The 14,196-nt window shown below is 40.4% G+C and overlaps 1 protein-coding gene across 1 annotated transcript in view; it reads right to left on the reverse strand.

Annotated features, from left to right (window-relative positions):
* GAD2 (glutamate decarboxylase 2) overlaps positions 1-13,275 on the reverse strand; it is a 164,180-nt gene extending 150,905 nt beyond the window's left edge. The window contains exons 1-5 of the mRNA XM_030189918.1: positions 13,200-13,275; positions 12,490-12,549; positions 12,127-12,276; positions 10,894-11,127; positions 6,424-6,514 (exon numbers count right to left, since the gene is read on the reverse strand). Of these exons, the coding sequence (XP_030045778.1) occupies positions 6,424-6,514; positions 10,894-11,127; positions 12,127-12,276; positions 12,490-12,549; positions 13,200-13,275 (611 nt within the window). The remainder of the gene's footprint in view (positions 1-6,423; positions 6,515-10,893; positions 11,128-12,126; positions 12,277-12,489; positions 12,550-13,199) is intronic.
* Positions 13,276-14,196: the final 921 nt, after the last annotated feature.

Consider the following 14,196-nt stretch of genomic DNA (forward strand, 5'->3'; position numbering starts at 1 on the left):
CGCACCTCCTCAATTCCTTGCCCACACCTGCTAGCCTCCCAGCCACACCCATCCCTTCCTCTGTATCTCACCCCCCTCCCCTTATCAAACCATCCATGTCCCCAAACCCTTCTGAGAGACGAGGACATATCTGTGGGTGTGAGTATTTTATTCTGTGCTTGGTAACTAAAAGATTGGGTTTAAAAGAGGAATTGTAGGATATTGATAAGCACAGAATTTAAAAAAAAGAAGTAATCTTTATTAGCTGGTCACCATACCTTTTTCCCCATACTTTTAAAACTTGAGTTTTCTGCCACAGCATTAATGGATAGTCTATGGAAAGCACAGTAGGGCCTAGTTCAGTCCTCATTCCCACCCACCCTCCCCAACTCTCACCCACCCCTAGCTCAACTCTTCATTTATAGTCAATTATTCTAATTACAACAAAAGGGGAGTTTTCATTAGAGTTTTAATTACATTTAATTAGTTTCTAAGACACAAACACTAAATAAATTCCAAATTATACCAATCTTGAGGCTCTTTATATTCATCTGATATCCCTAGTACCTTAAGAAGTTTTAATTAAACAACTTTAAAATACTAAGATGAAGACAGTAGTCCAGCAGCGAGAGGGGTGATATTCAGTCTTTTGCATGAGTGTCACATGTATGATTATTTCCCAGTTGGTGAGAGGTCATATGTGTGTGCTCGATGCAAATAGCTCCTAGCTCTCAGAGAATGAGTCTGTTCTTTTGAAGCTAGAGTAGCAGACATGGAGGAGCTGAGGGAGACAGACAGGTACATAGAGGAGGCCTAAAGGGATGATGTAGAGAAGTTCCATCACCAATCTGGCAGCCTCTTCTACTGCCTTGGAGACACCTGGAAGTAATCCTGTAGACAGGACTGACACACCAAGGGATGCAATATCCTCTCGAACTGAGGATGTGTCTCCAGGAGCTACTGCCCAGGAGGGAAGGGTTAGAATGGCTGTTGCAGTTGGTGATTCAATTATTAGGCATGTAGATAGCTGGGTGGTTGGTGGACATGAGAATAGCCTGGTCACTTTCCTGCCTTGTGCGAAGATGGTAGACCTCACGCATCACCTAGATAGGATTTTAGGACCTGGCTGTCTTGGTACATGTGGGTACCAATGACATAGGAAAATGTGGGAGAGATGGTCTGGAAGCCAAATTTAGGCTTTTATGTAGAAAGCTCAAATCAAGAACCACGAGGGTAGCATTTTCTGAAGTGCTACCTGTTCTATGCGCAGGGCCCAAGAGACTGGCAGAGCTCCAGAGTCTCAATGCATGGATGAGGCAATGATACATGGAGGAGGGTTTTAGATTTGTAAGGAACTGGGCAACATTCTGGGGAAGGAGGAGCCTATTCTGGAAGGATGGGCTCCATCTTAACCAGGGTGGAACCAGACTGCTGGCATCAACATATAAAAAGGAGATAGAGCAACTTTTAAACTAGAACCTGGGGGAAGGCCGACAGTCATTCAAAAATACATATTTCGGAACAAGGTATCTTTCAAAGATATCACCAAAACAGGGAAGATAAGGTATCCTGATAGTGAGGTTGCAAAAGAGATCATAGTAGATCAGGAGGCATATTTTCAAAGCACTTTGGGAGGCTAAGTTCCATAGGTTTCTATGGAACTTTGGGAGGCTAAGTGCTTTGAAAATGAGCCTGCAGGTGTCCTTAAAAAAAATCATATAAAAAGATTGAAAATTAACACTGTCAACTACTGAACAAGACGTAAATAGGTGCAACAAACATTGTTTGAAATGTATACATGCAAATGCCAGAAGCCTAAGAAATAAGATGGGAGAGTTAGAATACATTGCACTAAATAAAAAATTAGATATATTAGGCATCTCTGAGACCTGGTAGAAGGAGGATAATCAGTGGGGCACTGTCATACCAGGGGACAAATTATATCATATAGGTAGGGTGGATTGAATTGGTGGAGGGGTAGCATTGTATGTTAAGGAGGGCCTTGAATCAAATAGATTGAAAATTCTGCAGGAAACAAATCACATCTTGGAATCCCTGTGGATTGAAATTCCATGTGAAAAGAGGTAAAGGATAGTGATAAGAGTGTATTACTGTCCACCTGGCCAGGATGAACGGACGGATGTAGAAATGTTATCAGAAATTAGGGAGGCTAACAACCCGGGCAACACAATAATAATGGGTGATTTCAATTACCCTGATATTGACTGGGTAAATGTAACATCAGGGCATGCTAAGGAGGTAAAATTCCTTGACAAAATAAAGGACTGCTTTATGGAGCAACCCTTCCCTTCCCTCTCAGCGCGTCCCGCCCTCACGGAAAGGAAATTATATCAGAGGAAGGCGGGACGCGCTGAGAGGGAAGGGAAGCGACGAGGAGGCAAGCCTGCCTGCCAGCTGTTTTACTTCGTTTGCCGTGACTTCGGGTAAATTAAGATTTCAAGGAAAGTCAGGGAGCTGAGGGAGGGCGGGGGGGGGCTGGGGTTTGAACGAATCGGTGGACATGGAGGGAACAGAAGGCAGGGGAGAGAGGAGAATTGCTGGACATGGATTTGAGGGGAAGGCAGGGAAGAGAGAATTGCTGGACATGGAGTCATATGCGGTGACCCCGCCCATAATGAGTACCGGCACCTTTTTTCTACAAAAAAAAGCACCGTGTAAAACAAAAATGTATCACTCCATGGTGTGACTGCATCTCGAATATTGTGTTCAATTCTGGTCATTGCATCTCAAAAAAGATATAGTGGAATTAGAAAAGTTACAGAGAACGGCAAAGAAAATGATAAAAGGGTTGGGATGAAGAAAGGCTAAAGCGGCTAGGGCTCTTCAGCTTGGAGAGAAGATGGATGAGGGGGGATATGATAGAGGTCTATAAAATAATGAGCTGAGTGGAACGTGACTCTCTTATTTACTTTTTCCAAAAACACTAGGACTAGGGGGCACACAATGAAGCTGCAAAGTAGTATATTTAAAACGAATTGGAGAAAATATTTCTTCACTCAATATGTAATTAAGCTCTGGAATTTGCTGCCAGAGAATGTAGTAAATGCAGTTAGCTTAGTGGGGTTTTAAAAAAAGTTTGAATGGCTTCCTAAAGGAAAAGTCCATAGACCATTATTAAAATGGACTTGGGGAAAATCCACTGCTTATTTCTAGGATTGGCAGCTTAAAATTTATTGTACTTTTTTGGGATCTTGCCAGGTACTTGTGACCTGGATTGGCCACTATTGGAAACAGGATGCTGAACTTGATGGACCTTTGGTCTTTCAAAGAATGGCAATACTTATGTACTTATGTACCTCCCATTATACCTCCCTACCTACTTGTCCTCTATCTCATTGCTCCTCTGTTTGTTCACTTCCTGCTTATCACTGCTCTGTGAAACAGGATGCTGAGCTTGAGGAATCTTCGGTCTATCAAAGTATGGCAATACTTGTACCTATGTTCTTATATACCTCCCATTATACCTTCCTACCTACTTGTCCTCTGTATCTCACTGTTCCTCTGTTCACTTCCTGTTTATCACTGTGCTCTTTGCTGCTGATGTGTGTGATGATTGTTTGCTGGTGGTGGAAGAGTGAGTGCTTAGTGCTGTCACTGTGTGTGTTTCAGGACTGTTTGTTGGTGGTGGGAGAGTGAGTGTTTTGGGCAGCTGGTGTGTGTCTCATGACTGTGTGCTGGTGAGAGTGCTGGTTCTGGGTTGCATGAGGTGCAGTAGGTGGAGGTGTGCACAGTGGTGTTTCTGGGATCAGTGGGTTGCACCTATGATGGTGGGACATCTGCATGGCAATCATGGATGCGCTCCATGCTTTGGTAGCTCATGCTTTGCTGGAGATGGATGAGAGTTTGGAGGAGAGGTCCTGAAGGAGATATCTATATCAGAGTGTCTTCAGGCTCCGCACCCACTTCCTGGACCTCACTGACCAGGAATGCTTACTAGGTTCTGCTTTGACAGGGCTGCCATACAGCACCTCTGTGACCAGCTACAATCCCTCCTACAGCTCAGTACACACAGGAATAATCCTGTGCCAGTCCACCTGAAGGTCACTGCCTCCCTGTTCTTTCTGGCCACCGACACTTTCCAGTCAGTGCTAGTAATCAGTGCAGGCCTCATCTAGCCTGCCATCTCCAACTGTCTTTCCCAGTTCCTCGATGCCTTCCTGAACCACACCTCTCATTTTATTACCTTCCCCATACCCTCTGGCACTCCAGAACAACATGGCTTAGTTCTACACCGTTGATTGCTTCCCTTTAGTCATAGGTGTCATTGACTGCACACACACATTGCACTCAGACCCCCCTGGGCACATGAGGACACCTACAGGAATAGAAAATCATATCACTTTATGAACATGGAACTCATATGTGATGCCCAGGACAAGACTATGAATGTGAGTGCCTGCTACCCAATTTCCACCCACGAAGCCTACATCCTCTAGGATTCAGGAATCTACCGTAAGTTTGACCAAGGGGAGATCACCGGCAGTTGGCTCCTAGGTAAGTAGTACAGGGATTCTCAAACCCCATACCACTTCTCCATCATAACCTTCACCAGACTCCCTCCCCCTAGATGCCCCCAGAACCCAAAACCATTAACCCACCTCCACAAGGTCACCTTACCATATCAGCCAATACACACCTATGTTTGTGATTCTGTTTCCCCCCACAGGTGACAGAGGCTACCCCCCAGCTAACCTGGTTCATGACTCACATAGTCCACTCTCAAAATGAGGCAGAGGAGTACAAGAGGCATAAGAGCACATGCACTATCATAGAACAGACCTTTGGCCAACTCAAAAATTGCATCAGATGTCTGGACCATTCCAGTGGGGAGCTCCTCTCTAGCCCCGAAAAGGTTGTCAAAATTTTTATGGCCTGCTGCATCCTGCATAACATGGCTGTCTGAAGAAGACAGGCCCTGCCAGAGGAGGGACAGCAACCACTGCAGCATCTGCCAGACCCAGAGGATGAGGCGCCCACTCCCCCTGCCCATGGAGCATACCAGCTGGGGGTCCATGCTACACAAAGAGTCATTCTCACTAATATTCAGTAAAGGTAAGTGGACTATTTGTGCACACCACCTCTGTAACATTCCCCTCCCCCACTTCTCCTCTCCCCCCCCCCCCAGCACACATCCCCACCCCCTGGAGGGCCACAACCCATTTGGGTTTTCAAGATATCCTCCATGTATATGCATGAGGTTGATTTGCATGTATTGCTTCCATTGTATGAAAATTTTGAAAATCCGACTAGGTTGTGGCCCTTGAGGATCATGGTTGTCACACCTGGCCAAAAGCCACAAGGACCATTAGTGGGATTTAAATCCTGGCTTTCCTTTTCTGCAGCCCACTCCTCTAACCACTCGTCTGCTCCTCTATTCCACCTGAAAAACTGCAAAAACAAACTGAGTTTCACATTTCATAATGGTTTTTATTTTCTAAGCCAGTGCTTCTCAACCCAGTCATTGGGGCACACCCAGCCAGTCAGGTTTTCAAGATATCCCCAACGCATGTGTATGAAATAGATTTGCTTACCAAGGAAGCAGCGCATGCAACTCTCATACATATTCATTTTAATGAACTTTAAAACTGGTACATTTGGCAGTTCTGTTTTCTAAAGTGGTGCAATTTGCCAGATCGGCAAGGAGAGCAAAGAGGTGGGGTGTTTGGTCATACAAGTATTTGTACTAGCACTCAATAGAAAGGGGAACTGGAACAAATACCTAGGGTATGCTTCAGCCAAATTCAGGAGATTTTCAGTCCTATGTATTTTAGAACCATAAAAAACACTGTTCTGGTTAGCTTGGATTTGGTGGAGGAAGTTTGATATATGGAAGTATTTGTGGGGATTTGGGGGTCTGTTTTGTGAAGATTTCCTGCCAGGAATAATTTTTGCTCATCTATAGGAAATGTACTTCTATTTGGTTTTCATTATGTAGGTTTTAAATCCTTAAAAATTATGCTGAACTCTAGGATGCCTAGATTACCAGATTATTTTCTTACATATGTTTGTATGTTTGAATGTATCTATTTGCCACTAAAATGCACCCATAGATAAAATATCAAGGGATCATTTACTAATGATGGGCATGCTAGTGGTGTTATACCTATTGTCTGCCACAGAGCCCACTTTGATCCTGTGGCACTTGCAGCAAATAGTACATGCTGAAGCTGTTATTGTGTGTTGGCCATTAGTAAATGACTCCTCTCTCCAAATCTCTCCACAGTTTGAAAGCAGGAATTACGTATGCCACTTTTTTTTTTATATATAACTGATGTACAGCTTGTGGAAAATTGATACGTCCTGCTATTGAAAAGATAATTATTTCTGCAAATATGAACAATATTTTGGAAGTTTCTGTTTAACAATCTCTAAATTTAGTTGTTTCATAGTAGAGATTTTAGAAAGGAAAATCAATTTACTTACATGTTTGTATTTGCTGTAGATGTCAACCAATCTGCTGCTAATCCGACCATATCTAGTCCAGTTGAAAGCTGGTTGAAATATCTGGGATGCCCTGTATTTAAAATTGAACAAAATATATGTGTATTTGAAAATGCAAACCAGCATGGTTTACAGGAAACTGATGTCTATGACGAGATAAACAGTGACAATTCCTTCTGGGTACTGCATTCACCTGTTTAAATAGAGATATATATTACACTCTTTTTGTTTTTTTTTGTTTGTTTTCTTTAAACAGGGCTAAAATCCATAATCTTGTGCTCCCCCCCCCCCCCTTTGATAGTGTCAATAGGAGTTTGCAGAATCACAACAATCAGCACAATATCTTGCACATTTTTGTACCCTACGTTGACGTTAGATACAGTTCAAAGTCTTTGGAAAAGCACCTGTGAGGGACCCTCTGCGGAGCTTGTCTATACTCACAATACGTTCTGTGATGAATGGATAATGATTATGGGAGACACAAATGAGAAAATGGAACACTTTGCTGGCTGCTTTGCACATGATTCAAAGGCTGATAATTGTAGAAAATGGCACGGACAGTGGTAACGCTTGTCACTTCTTCCCTGTCAGGATAGGAATATAAATAGCGCGAGTTTGCTCGTAATTGTGATTTTAAATAACCCTGATTAAAACCCGCGTGACTGTCAAGTCTGAATGATGCACGCGTCTATAATCAAATACAGTGATTAGTCCATTTAGGAGCCTTGTATAATTGAGTTCTGGGGGTTTCTTTCCTTTAAAAATAGGCGTGGGGCTATTCAAACGTGACTGTACTAATAACCAATCCTTCTTTACCAGCAAGAGGCCTCTTTGATTTAAATATCATCCTTTTCTGAACAGGGACTTATGATTGTTGTCTACTTGGGAAAAGAAATCACTCAACAATATATGTGTGTGGTGTGGTGGGGTGATGTGTGTGTGGAGAGAGAGAGAGAGAGAGAGAGAGAGAGAGAGAGAGAGAGAGAGAGAGAGAGATTGCTCCATTTACCAGTTTCTGCACTGCCTTTGTTATCAGGTGCATGCACATGGGCAGTTAATAATGCTTTGACTGAGTATGCCAATTTTTGTTTTTGTATCGCTTGCCAAAATAATAAAGATAGCCGATTCTACTCATGGTCAAGAAGGAGTCGAATAGTGAGGTACCCATCCTCCCTACAGTTGGCCAAGCTATTGTTACTGGTTGTGAAGACCTATGCATTTAGGTTACTCGAAGTCATGGAAAATAGTTCACAGTCCTAGAACAACATTTAACAGGTGCTTTTCTTTTAAGATTTTCTAAAAAGACATTTGATAAATGTACCCTGTCTAGTCGAACAGCTAATGTTTCTTGTGTGATGTGCACTGGACATAAACGCGAATTAATTTGCCCTACTGTAGGGCAATGTAGGTTGAAGCACTGATAAGTACACCGTCTTACATCACAGAGTGTTTTCTGGGTTTTTTTTTCTGGAGTTATCCATCTCAGTTTAAAAAAATGGCCTCATAGTGTATCCCTCCATTACAGCTGTAATATTTTCCCTGAAGTGTAAAGAGATAGATAAAACCGTATCCAATTGTTCATCTTAATGTACAGTATCAACAGAGTGGCGGGCGGAGGTGCTGAATAAGGGATACATTTGACATCTACACCCTCAGAAAATTATCTTTGCAGCTGAAAGAAAAAAATCTCGTCTTTCTCCTGTGTATCTCATCTAAGCAGTGTCAGCTGCCAGAGCTCCCAGAAAAGAGTTTTCTCTCGCAGGAGGCTGAAGCCCCATCGACTGACAACATTTCTAAGTGCATTTCCTTTGGAATCAGTAACAGCATGACTAGAGCTTATATTATGCTCTAGTCTATAATTTCAGTCATTTTCCCGAGGTTTTCCTTTAAAATACTCCAATGCATTTGAAATGTCTAGTTGCTGTGCTTTTAGTAAAATAACTCATGCTGGAATCTCAGCGATGCAATTTATTTCCATAAACGCTATTCCTTCTAGTTTTGAGTATCTTCTAATAGTATTACGTCTACGATGATACCAAACAAAAGTTAATTTTCTGTTAATGTAATTTTAATTTTAAAATTTAGAGTTGTTCTCATTTTTCTTCCTCTTTCCTCGGTACCTTCTCTTTCTCCTTGGAGAACGAGGTCGCAAACACAACGCAGATCTGCATAAATAACGTATCTGTAGCTGTTCTGTCTAAACTACCCCATAAAAACCTTAGAGAAAAAGACTCCAGAGCGCAGTCAGGCGAATAACAAATGAGCAGATTCTACAAATGGAGACGCGTCTGTTGGGTGAGATATTTCTTTCATGCGTCAGTAGAGCCGATTGTGCCAGTCCAATGACTATCCGATGATAAGGTTAAATTTTATTAGTATTCAAATGAGACATGTAATAATAATAATAATAACTTTAAAAGGATTACGGAAAACCGTTAAATGTGACCGACAGCTCCATTGCACTAGGGTGTGTTGATATGTTGACGTCAAGTACATGCGATCATTTCAATATACGATTCAGTTGTATTATGGTGGAAAAACTGCATTTGGATCTACTTGCATGGTTATTCCACCTAATTATTAACAATCGCATTGAATGACTCCTTAACGGATCTACTGGCTTTTATTATTATTAGCTGCATATTCTGTGTTATAAATTTTAGATCGATTCTTTAATTACTCCAGTATAGAAATGCACATTTGACTAGGAAAACAACTGCACCACATTGATAAGAGGAAATTATTCCAACGTTCTCTGTAGCTATAAATTAACAAGTGAGGTTTAAACAACACAGGCTGCTAAATGTCACACACACACACACACACACAATGTCACACACACACACACACACACACACACACACACACACACACACACACACACACACACACACAAAACTACTCTCTCTCTCTCTCGTACGATTTATCCACTACATGTAAAATATAATATCCTTCTGAAAGCACCTACTTGTATAAGCCATTAAAGAACAGGTCCCGTATTTGACAGACTCCTCAGATTTTTGACTACCTTTGTTTAATTAGATTGCCTTCCCAATTTTTTTTTTTTTTAGAAAAACGATTTTCTTTTGAAATTGCCTTATAGACCATAATGGCTCCTCCGGATTTTGGCCTAGAGACTAAGCTCGTGTTTTCTTCTAAAGTTACTGTGAAGCATCGTGGGTCCCCTCATCCATGATCTATTTCGTATTACCCTTATATTCATCAACCGATGTCTGGTCCGCGATCCTACTGTCAAAATTCTGCTAAAAATATTTGACTTAAAGTTTGACTTAAACAGTAGCACCAGTGCAAATGAGTTTTGCCAATAGAACTAGATATTTCACATCAATTTCCACATCAGTAAATTAAGCCACATAAATACAGGGTTTAGCTCTTAAATACATGTATTTTCTTTTTAAAAAAAGTGACAAAGATTTTTTTGTGGACGACTTCAGAATAGTCTTTTCACAGAACAGCAGACCTCTTTTTGATTTAGGATTCAGGAATTATCAAAATGTGTTTAGTGAATAAGAAACACAATACAAACAAAGACTAGTTGGTGTCTTGGCCTTTTATTTTAATGTATTTGTATGCCTATTTTACCATGCATGGTTTTGGATGATTGATATGTGCGTTAGGCAACGAATCAGATTTCCTTTTTCTTTCGGTGAGACAAAATACAAACAAACTGTTTTACCCAACACTGAAAAGAATTTACGTCTCCGTCCCTCCTTTCTTAGCATGACCGAATTGCTGATATGGTCTGCATCCATCTTTTTTTTTTTTAATTATTATTATTATTATTGTACCTAGTGGGGATCTCAGATTTAAAACCTTGCCGTTTGACACAGCGCCAAAATACCATCTCTATGGTCTACTGAGCAGCCAGGAGAATGAGTTATGGGATTCTCTGCAAATAGGAAATTAGTATCAGGATGCATCTAGTATTTTCACTTTAATGTTACAGATGCCTTCAGTTTTTAGCTTTTTTTTCTTAAAGATTTACTTCCTCTTTTTTGCATTTTAACTGTTAACGCTTTCTTTATAGATGAGACTGTTCATGCATCGGCCCTTACTTTGTTTAGACAAAATGGTTTTCGTTTAACAACTGAAGATGCCTACCTCCTATGCATACATTCCTAGCCGTTTAATATCGCATGGATTTAGGTGTTAATCTTCTAACCAGGCGTTGTACTAATAAGAATTTGCACAGATATTTCCCAGCCCTGCACAGTACATATTCCATTTGCGGTGCTGAGTAGCATGATGGTTCTGCATAAATGTTTCCTATTATTATTATCTAGAAAAGCAGAACATCTTACAATAGAAGTACGTTTACATTTATCCACAGAACATGCAACTGACCTGTTATAACCGTCCATTAAAAAAACAGGTAGAAAGACAGCTGAAATGGCAAATGGCATGAATGTAACGCTTGTCTATTGACATTACCTGTTTTGATTGCATATTTCAGTGTTGTTCTGCAGTTTACCAAAATATCTTCTAAGGTCTGCGGCTGTTCGGACAGTTCCCAATTATATTCTTGAAGAAGCTCATTTGGGTAATGGAAATCAATCACTTTTGTTGATCTGTCAAACGTTTTTACTATATATTGAAGCAAAATATCCACAACATCTTGCAGAAAAGTCAAAGTTGGCATTTCTCCATTAGACACTGGCAGAAGATCTGAAATAAACATAAAATAAAAGGTACGTTCATAGAATTATTTTATGCACTTCGATGAGTAATGAAAATTTCGTATATATTTCACTTTCCATTCAGGTTCCTGTGGTTACGGGAAAAAAAAGCCCGTCATTTCATTTTAAAAAAATGATAGAAAATGTTAAAGACACATTATTAAAGCCTTTAAGAGCACCAGCTACGAAAAATTGCCAATATGAATAAAATGCTCGAGTTTTGTTATGCTAAATGTTATATAATCAATAATTTTAAACTACACTATCATGATTTGCATGATATACCGCGATGGTTTCACTTTGTTTTAAGCGCATTTTTGAAAAAATGAAGGGAATAGGGTAAAAATATTTTTGATTTGCATTTAAATTATATTTACTCATGCCAAACATAACCTTGGTGAGAAATGAATTTTTGCTAAAGCGATAGAGTAGTTCTAGAAGGAATTTAACATCAGTGTAGAATCTGCAGTATTTCCCCTTATATACTTGCACACTGGGCCCTGAAATCAAGATTTGTCACAAAGGAATGCTACCTGGTCACTCAAGAAACTGCTCCAAATATGCATGCGAGTAGGTAGTCCAGCAAAAATTAAGATGGCCTGACCCTATAATTTTAATACTTGTTAGCTATTGTTTTAGCATTAAAGCCTTATAGCGTGAATAGATTTAATTGTGTAATTAAAGACTGTTTTAAACTTTACTTTCCACTTAAGGTCATGTACAAAAGATAAATAAAATAAACTGAAATCAAGTAAGATAAAATTCCATTTAACTGAAAATGTTTCTGTTTAAAACAATATTCACATCCCCCAAACTGGCTACTGGTTTTGGAAAATCCTTTAGTTTTGAAAGCTAATCATTTTTCATACCTCTCTCTATCTATGATAACCAGAATATAACTGTATGCAAATATTTATATGATATGATAAGTTGTTGACAGTAATACTTCAGTTTGCAAAACATGAAGGTCTGGACATGTAACATTTACCTGTTGAATACAAGAATGAATAGTTTATTTGGTCTTTCTGGCAATTACATGGCTTCTTGTTGCAGATGCAAGCCACCCTCTTGTCCTCTGGCCTGGCACCCTCCTTGATCCCAGTATCCATTGGTTTCTCACCATCTCCATATAGTAAAGCTAAGAAGCAAATGAAATCTAAAACATTAATAACTAGAATATAGATAATGAAACGGAGACAGTATGACAAGTAGGTTCAACAATGTGGGAATTATTCTCATCAATAGAATTCCAGACTTGATTATTTTACATTGATTCCTTTTCTGTAATTTCACTTAGAAGATTGATACAATAAAGTAATGTAGCAAATATTTAATTTGGTCTTACACTTACCGCAAAGTTTGGAGCTAATTCCTCCCGTAAACTTCTGAGCAACCTGACACCAAGCTTTTGCTGGAATAAAAGAGATGATTTTTTTTGTTGTTTATTTTTTTTAAGTAAGGAGAACTATACTTCCTTTTTATCTTTGGGATTTCAGGATGTACAAATGAGGTTCTGATTGATGTTTTCACAACAGATTAACGTTACAGAACATTTAGTTATGTCCAACAAATACTAGTACCGTTACTGATCTTATAAGTATGCAACGTGTAAGACACCTTTAGGTTTATAATATCCAGATGCACCCCAAGCCCATTCTATCGGGACAGAAAGATTTCCAAATTAAGCTTTGGTTTACTGCAAAACACAACACTGGGCTTGAGATAGCTTTTGAGAATCCGGGTGATGCCCAGAGTGGCAGGATTTCTCTTGTACAACGCGATTTGCTGGTACCATACACAGCTTCTTCTATTGCTTTAATCCATTCTCTGATCAGGATGAATGCATTAGTTAATTAGGACAGATCGTCTGAATCCACTGTTTGCATAGTGGTGGGCAGGACGCTGGACAGAGGTTCGGTAAACGGAGTAATGACTGACATCTCTGCTAGACAGTTGTTTTTATGTAACTTTGTCATGGATCGGGGTTTTTTTTTCGTCTACCTCCCGCATAACATCCAAGGTTCACGTACCCGGAAAAAAAAAAGAGAAGCGCCCCCCTACCTGTGTTAGGATTCTCGGGTTCGCTAGCTCCATTCTCCGACCCAAAGGACCAAAATCCGGAGCCGGGAGATGCCATCGAAGCCTTTCGCACCCAAGGCCAATGAATTAGGCAGAGAGGAAAAGGTAATTTCTCACAGACATACGCAGAAAGGAGAGACGAGTTGCTGATGATCCGCGGATGGCAGCTTAGACAAGGCAATTCCCGCCTCTCATCTGTGTGCCTTGGAGTCTCCGGTGACGGAAGAAAAGATAAAGCAACTGAAAGTGTTTGATAGACAATAAGGGGAGGGAGCCAAAAGGAGGGGAGAACAGCGAATTATGAGCCTGTGCTTGCTGCCTCTGCTTGTGTTTGGGAATAAGGGGCAAAATGTTGAACATCCGTGAGTTAAATCGATGGGGGTTGAGAGCTGCAGGTGATGCTAAACTTATCATGTGTCCGACTGAAGTGCATGAGTGAGACGGAAGGAGAAACTATGTACTGAGAGCTGTCTGTGGTGCTGATCCTAGCATGCCTCTGGCGGCTATGCGTGAACCAGTCTATGAATGAAGTATGAGGAGCAGTGATGATGGAGCTGTTTGTGGTACTGATTCTATCCTTTTCTTCCAGTGAGCACGAGCTGCTGGACGAGGAATGCTAAAGCAGGAAACTATGCGCGGGATGCTGATTCAGCCCTTAAAACATCACAGAGGGGGAATAAAAGCAATGCCAAAGATAATAGTACAATCTTCTACAGAAAACAGCAACTTTTAAATGCAAGAGAAAGGGTTCTATAAAGGTTGGAAACGGATGGTATTCAGAAAGCTATTTCTGGAAAATGTGGTTGCTCTGGTTGGATGGAAGTGAAAATGGCAGGTGGAAACAGTGAACAATATTTGAATAAAGGCATCATTGAAGGAGTCTTTTCTTGCACTAAGCTTTCAACTCTTTATTGTAAATTTAAAACATGTTGGTACATGAAAGCATTGATGATATAAGGATACTCCTTCCTAGGTCTTA

Source organism: Microcaecilia unicolor, chromosome 1 (assembly GCF_901765095.1).
Source record: "Microcaecilia unicolor chromosome 1, aMicUni1.1, whole genome shotgun sequence".
Lineage (NCBI taxonomy): Eukaryota > Metazoa > Chordata > Amphibia > Gymnophiona > Siphonopidae > Microcaecilia > Microcaecilia unicolor.